The following is a 7,926-nucleotide window of genomic DNA, read 5'->3' on the forward strand; positions in this document are numbered from 1 at the left end:
GCATGATAAGAAGACAAAGAAAAATAAATAAATGAGGTGACAAGCCCAGCAACCTTACAATGTGGGCCAAGAACTGGTGGATCTGGATTCTGGACCATCCACTTCAACATCAAAGCAGCTGGATGGATGATAATAGCCATCATTTGCAGCTAGCTAGCTACCAAAGGAAAGAAGATAAAGGAAGGCTAACCCTAAAGAACTGGTACACTCTTCCACTTATAAAATTGTTCTTTAGTATATGGCTCTGTATCCAAGCACAGAGAAGCAATAATGAATGTCTAAAGGCCAGAGTTGGTCACCATACATGAGCCATACGTAATCCATTAGGCCAATTATTCTAGGCTCTAGAGGCCCAAGAAAGTTAGGAAGGAGATCACCCATGTCAGAATTCAATAATAAGTTTTGGCAGAACTAGAATCCAATGAAAAGAATTTACCAATTTTTTTCGGAGTAGAATTTTAGGGCATTTGGGTGGTATTTTGAAATCCAAACCCCAGAATAATATCTCAGAAATCAGGATTATTAGGTTTCCATGATTTGAACATTATGCCAAGATACAGATCTATTAAGAATCAGATGGCAAGATGGACCATCTGGGGATGTTTGGTTGAAGGAATCCATTCCTCAATTCTGATTTTTTTTTTTTTTTTAAATTTGATACATCATCTTCATCTGAACCTCCAAATAGTTTGAAATCTCATTTGGGAAGGCTGATTCCTCAAAAATCAGTAGAGTCAGTTGATTCTGATTTCTATGGTTTGGGGTGATGTAAGCTAACTGAACCAATTTATGTTGTTTTGATTATTTTTTTCTCTTTCAAACTGATTAATACCCAAAAAGATTATATAATTAATAATGTATAATTTATAAAGGATTAGGGGTAGAACAAAAACCATCTCATAGAAGGTCTATATGATAACTTTGGTTAAAAGAATTTGTTTATTTAATAAACTATTTATTATTTATTTTCATTCTTATTAAGGTTATATTCTCAAAAATGAAGTTTCAAGATCCAAGTTATTATCATAGGTAAAAATAACTATGAAGTATAATTGGGTTAGACCCTTTCAGGACTGATCCATCCTGTATGGAACCAGACCTAGAGATGCTTCAAAGCTCGGAAGATTACTTTGCAAATTGGAGGGAATCTTTGAATTGAATTCTGACATGGCAATGACATGTCTATACCATAATAATGTGCAGACCAATAATGTTGTGACAGTTGCATGTGCATATTTTGATAAATCATCTTGTCAACATTATTTCTACCAAAAATAATTTTCTTAAACAAACCAGTGAGGCAGTGATTCCCCAGTCACCTTAAAATAACTCATTCTTTTGCTGGGTAACACTTTCTTCGGTAAATGCATTCATTTGTGTTATTTTGCACTGTTTTTGAACTGTTTTGATCCGTATGGTTGGACCATTTGGCCTGGGAATCATCCAGGCAACTGGTTCATTTCACCCTTAACCTGGTCCTTGGCCAAAACTGTTGATCTGGTCAACGATCCGCTGATTCAGGCTATCGAACCATCAATCCGTTCAATGATTTTTATTCGTTTATTATTATTATTATTATTATTATTATTATTATTATTATTATTATTATTATTATTATTATTATTATTATTATTATTATTATTATTATTATTTTATTTTTAAGTTAGAATGGGCCATCCATTCGAACCGGATAGTTCGATCATCAACCAAAAAACCAGTGGCCAGGTTGATTTTCAAAACCTTATTATTTTGTTAGAAAGTGTTTCTCATCTCGTACCATTTTTATTTTTGGGTTTTGTGTGTTGGGAAAGGTATTTTAGTCGTATAACAGTTTGGTAGTTTTCTTCCTCTTGAGAATTTGACTTGTTCACCTGGGAGAAAGTAACACTTATATATGGGAAAATGGCCTAAACGCTTACTTGAGGGAAAATGATTTTTTTAGTGGACCTTTCAATTCTCTAGAGAAGAATGTGGGTAAATCAATTTCACCTCCCTCGTTCCTGGCAAAGGAATGGGGCCATTTTTAAGAAAATCATTTTGATGAATTGATTTCTCTAAACCAAGCACCTAGCCCAAACATCAGAATTTATATAATTATCCGAGTTTAATTAATTTATACATAATTAGATCAAATATGAATTTACCCCAATTCAATTCCGTTTAATTATATATATGCTCATATATACTTAAAATTTATATTATATCTATCACTGAAGTTGATTTAAATGCTGCATTTTCACTAAATTATCATAGGTTCAACAATGGCGGATCTAAGACCTTTGATTAGTGGAGTCAGACATTATTATAACATCAACTTAGTCATAACATTTGACATTTGAGTAATTAAAACGAAAAATTGAGATTAAAATATTTCCACTCTAATAATTTTTAGAAAAATAGATACATCTCCAAATGAATCATTTTTTCTCTTAGATTTTTCTAATATTCTCAAGCATATAGAGATCTAAAAATTAAAAAAAGAAAAGAAAGAAAACGTTGTTCCTAACACAACAATGGTTAGGACAATTTTACATAAAAAACTAAGAGTTATAATTTCTAAAACACCAAGAGAAAGATCTCCTCAGTGTGTTTTGACCTTCAAGATTGCCAGAGTGAATATAGATAAAAGGTAATGACTCTACCTTGTTCGTCTCCCTGATTTCCTCCTCTACAATCCAGCAACCTGCTCCAAGTTAGGGGTGTCAAAGGACCGGGTTTGAATTGGACCCATTTGAATCAAAATCAATTTGAATGGGGTGGACGGTTCAATAAGGCATTGAATTTGACCAATCCAAAGCTTAATGATCTAAAGTATTTCTTGGATTGGATTTGACCTGGTTCATTTGTAATGGGTTTATATTGAATTAAGTGAGCAGGCTGAACATTGTTTGGTCCATTGATAGAACATAAGAGTAGAGGTGTCAACGGACCAGGTTTGGGTTGGATCCAATATGAATTAATACTAATTTGAACGATCCAATAAGACATTGAATTGGACTATCCTAGACTTAATGGTCCAAAATATTTATTTGATTAGATTACACCTAGTCCATTTGTAATGGACTCATATTGGATTAGGTTGGACAAGGCCAATATCCAGTCCATTGACAACCTTACTCCAAGCCTCCAACCCTAAACTTGAAAAGAAAATAGATGGTTTGAATGACCCCTTCTGTTTTCAGGGATATGCATGTCTTGCCAATTGTCATAGTGGAAAAAAATATTTTAGTCACTTTACTTCTCATTATTTCAGTTTTAGATTTTAAGTAGGTGTTGGGACATGGGTATCATTATTTGACCCTTCCAAAAAAAAAATTAATAAATTGACCTCATATTATTTTATTTGAGTGGGGACAATTGTGAAAAAAAATTAAAAATTTTCATTTCTATATAAAAAAAATTCAAATCTTAGTGGGGGAAATTGCCCACATTGACATATACATAGATTCGCCTATGAGTTCAAGTTTTATATAATTAATTTTCAATTCATTTTGTTCATAATATATAATATTAAAGTCATTTTTAATTCATTTTATTAATAACATATCATATTTTTGATAATTTTTAATTTAATTTATTTATACTATTTATTATCCTATTATAATCTGAATTTGATCCGATTAGAATTTGAATATAAATGAATTAGATCTGCCTATATCCACTTAGACCCAATCCGTTTGTAATCCTATTGTTAGGTCTTTTAGGCCTTCTAAACTAGGCTTTCCAATGATACCTGAAAATCCGAGGCTTGATCCGACATCCAATCTGTTTGTCTCGAATTCAGGTGATATATTTATGTAATCAGATTGGATTCAAATTTTGCCATATACATTCAATTGATAATCAAATTGGATTAGGATTTGACTCCATCTAATCCAATTATATTATAATATTTATTGATTTTAATATATAAATTTTATATAATTATATTTAAAATTATAAAAAAATATTTTTATATCTTATATTATATATTAATATATATTATATATTATAATATATATATATATAAAATAAATTCAGTATGTTATATTCAGGTTAATTTGTTATATATAAAAGTTGAGAAGTAACTATTTTTTTATCTGAAAAATCAAAGCGGAATCGGATTCAGTCCGAAGTCTTCAAATCCGATCGGATCCGGATGCATGTTTTCAATTTCTGAACCCGATCCGAATCCGATCTAACAACCCAACTTTTAACCATTAATAACCAAACCGTTCAACTTCCGCTACGATTTTCTGCCACGGTAAACAAGTACAACTGGGCCCCACCATATATTCCAATCAGATGATTTTCGTGCCTGCAACCCTATTAACCCTCCTTTCACGTACGGACGTACCTCGAGCGGGACCCGCACTAGCAGCATTTCTGATTCTGAAACAACATCTAATCAGGCGTACGCTACTTAAAAACAAACTGATGGACCACCTAAAATCAACCATTCGATTCACCAATGACAACAACATATATACCCATCCAACGATCATCAACTAATCTTTGATTCTATGATAACATACAACCACAACCAAGCGGGACCCATCAGGGTGCAAGAATCCAATGCAGATGTGGAACGGCGTTCAATCCCCTGAATCCCTGATACAGTAAATGGGACCCACTCTCCATCATCCGATTGTTTTCCACTGCCCGGTAAAATAAAGCAAAGCAGTGCGCTCTACGCACCCGTTGGCATAATAGCAACGATCGCTTTCAGTTTTCTTTTTTTCCTTTTATTTTTTTTAAATTAATTACTACGATCTTCTCTGTAATCCATCTTCCCTCCATTTTCTCTCGAGCTCACAGTATCCGTTTCTGCTGCTGCTGCTGCTACAACTTTTCCCTTTGGTCAAAAGCACAGTGGACCTTGGGACCCTCCATTTTTATCTTTTTATTGTTAATTTTTAATTCTTAATTTACTCTTAATTAATCAGAAGTTTTCTTCGATTTTCCAACTGTAAAAGCTTGAACAAATCACCTCGAAGTCGGAGATGAAATTCCCCACCACCTTTTCTTCTTCTTCTTCCTCTTCTCCTCTCCCACTTTCTGCTGCTGTATACGAATCAGGAAACCCTAGAACAAGATGCCCTCGAGGCCTTTACCGCCAAGCCCAGACCCCAGTTCGGTAGTCAGGGCTAGGATTTTGTTCCTGGCTCTTACCATCTCGGCTTCAGTTTTGTTCTTTATTGGTCTCGTCTTGTTCCTATTTTATCTCTGGTACTCCCTCGTCGACCGCTCCCGCACCAGCCCATTCGATTCCAGCGCTCCGCTGAAGTTGCAGAGGTTCTCTTATAGGGAGCTGAAGTCGGCCACGAAGGATTTCGGTGAGGCTAATTCGATCGGGAAAGGTGGGTCCGGGTCGGTGTTTCGGGGTATTCTCCGTGATGGGAAGTCCGTCGCTGTTAAGAAGCTCGATGTGTCTTCGTTGCAGGCGGAGAGGGAGTTTCAGAATGAGCTGCAGATTCTCGGCGGGCTGCGGTCGCCGTTTGTTGTTTCTCTTTTGGGGTATTGTGTTGAGAAGAAGAGGAGGTTTCTTGTGTATGAGTATATGCCCAACAGGAACTTGCAGGAATCCCTGTTTGGCGAAGGCTCTGCGTCGCCCAACTTGAATTGGGATCGGCGTTTTGAGATCATACTCGACATTGCTCGAGCGCTTGCCTTTTTGCATCTGGAGTGTGATCCTCCGGTCATTCATGGTGATATAAAGCCGAGCAATGTTCTGCTGGGTTCGGATTACCGGGCGAAGATTTCAGATTTCGGGCTTTCGAGGATTAAGACGGAAGGTGAATTTGGGGTCGAATTGTTCAGTCAGGAATTGGGTCGGAGTCAGGAGCTCTGGAAAAGCCAAGAACTCTGGAAAAGCCAAGAGCTGTCTGGGAATCCAGCTTCCGTTCCTGTACAGACTCCAACAGATGGAACTCCAGTTGATAGCGCTACTGAGGTAGATTTCTCTCTCGCTTTGCAAGCTTCCTCTTCTTATTCCAGGAGTAACAAAGTGGCTTACACTGTGAAAACCTTGAATTCAAATTCTTTAAATCCCAATAGCGGTCTTGGGAGTGAGGATGCTCTTAAGGGTTGTTATGGGAAGGGGAAGGAGGTGTCGCCTGTGGAGATTGGCGGGGAGGATTGGAACAAGTTTGTTCCTTATGATGATGAACCATGTAGTATTGAACACAGCAAGGAATTGAATCTTAATGCATCCCTGCCCCTTGATGACACGACAACCAGTACAAAGCAATGGGGGAAGGATTGGTGGTGGAAACAGGATGGGAGTGGTGAATTGTGTAGTAAAGATTATGTTATGGAATGGATAGGAAGCCAGATTTGTCCATCCACAAACCCAGATTGGGATGATGAGAAGAAAAGATTCCCTGATAAGACTGAACTGGATCTTTTGACTCGGATAGATAAACTAGAAATTGCAAATGAAAACCAGTTTCAGGGACTTGGGTATGATTGTCCCAATAAGAGGTCGGAGAAGAAAGAAGAAAAGAGTGGGAGAAGCTGTAACAGGAAGCATAGGAAGATGCAGGAGTGGTGGAAAGAAGAACACCTTGCAGAGATAAGTAAGAAGAGCAATAGGTTGAGGAAGCTAGAAGCTAAGTGGAAGAAGGGATTGAAGATCCCACATTTTGATCTGGGTAGGAAGTTTTGGTTTCGAAAGAGTGCTACTTTCAGGGAACAGAACGAGATTGACTATGACCCCAATGTGGAATTCAGTTTTAGAAGGGGCTGGAAGAAGAAGACCCGTTCTGCTGGTAGTGAGATGTGGAGTGGCGATCTCTTCAGTCGGGAGCTCAGCAGTACAACAAGCATGAGAGGGACTGTATGTTATGTTGCTCCAGAATATGGTGGATGTGGGTATTTGATGGAGAAAGCTGATATTTACAGCCTAGGTGTTCTGATCCTTGTGATTATATCAGGCAGAAGGCCATTGCATGTGCTTTCTTCACCCATGAAGCTGGAGAGAGCAAACCTGATAAGCTGGTGTAGGCAGCTAGCTCAGTCTGGGAACATCTTGGAGCTAGTAGATGAGAGATTGAAAGACACATACAACAAAGATCAGGCAACCCTGTGTATCAACCTAGCTCTCATGTGCTTACAGAAAATACCCGAGTTGCGGCCGGACATTGGTGATATTGTGAAGATTCTGAAAGGGGAGATGGATCTTCCTCCACTACCTTTTGAGTTCTCACCCTCCCCACCTTCCAAGCCCTATGGCAGGTCAAGGAGGAAACCAAAGGCTGATGTTGAGTAAGTGGAGGGCTCCTTGGATCATTTTTCAGTTTTCATTTTTCCTCTCCATTTTGATTCACAACTGAATTTAATATAGAACAGATAAATGCTACTTGCTTATGTAAGTACTGATGTTTCCGGATACTGTATGAAGGCTTGTGTGTCCTGAGAGGAAAAATAGTGTAGTATTCTTGATGTACAATAGATGATTGGTTTATCTTCTTTGCCTGTTCTTAGATGTAAATATGAAGGCCCTTGAGCCTACTTGAGTGCTGTTTCTGTGGCAATTCCTGTGTCTCATTTAATTTTGGTACCATATAAGCTTATAGATCCTGGAATTCAAATTCTACAACAGGCACCCAAGGCAGGAAGCATTGATCCTTGCTTCTTATTGGATGAACATGTTCATTTGGCTGTAGATTAAGGAAACATGTATATAAAATTCAGGAGATGCATTCTCTTTACTAAGGTGACCATGGTGGTCCCGAAGCTTCTAACTGTACCCAAAATGGTCACCATAGGATTCTGAATTCTTGAAATTAAAATGGGGTTATCAGCTTTCTATGTTGATAACCCCATTTCTCCACAAGTAATTTGATTGATGTTTTCTATATTTGAATATAAAAATGCCGAGTTGATTCCGTGATGGTGGTAAAACCAAGCTGTCCAGCATCTAATGTTGAGTCTGGAATTGGAATA

The 7,926-nt window shown here is 37.3% G+C and overlaps 1 protein-coding gene across 1 annotated transcript; it reads left to right on the forward strand.

Annotated features, from left to right (window-relative positions):
* The first annotated feature begins 4,752 nt into the window (after positions 1-4,752).
* On the forward strand, positions 4,753-7,514 carry LOC104609098 (putative receptor-like protein kinase At1g80870). The gene has a single exon (XM_010275313.3). The coding sequence runs from the start codon at positions 5,075-5,077 to the stop codon at positions 7,247-7,249; it is 2,175 nt and encodes a 724-aa protein (XP_010273615.2). The 5' UTR covers positions 4,753-5,074; the 3' UTR covers positions 7,250-7,514.
* The last annotated feature ends 412 nt before the right edge of the window (positions 7,515-7,926 follow it).

The sequence above is a fragment of the Nelumbo nucifera genome, chromosome 8 (genome assembly GCF_055504915.1).
Source record: "Nelumbo nucifera cultivar China Antique chromosome 8, China Antique-T2T, whole genome shotgun sequence".
In the NCBI taxonomy this organism is placed as follows: domain Eukaryota; kingdom Viridiplantae; phylum Streptophyta; class Magnoliopsida; order Proteales; family Nelumbonaceae; genus Nelumbo; species Nelumbo nucifera.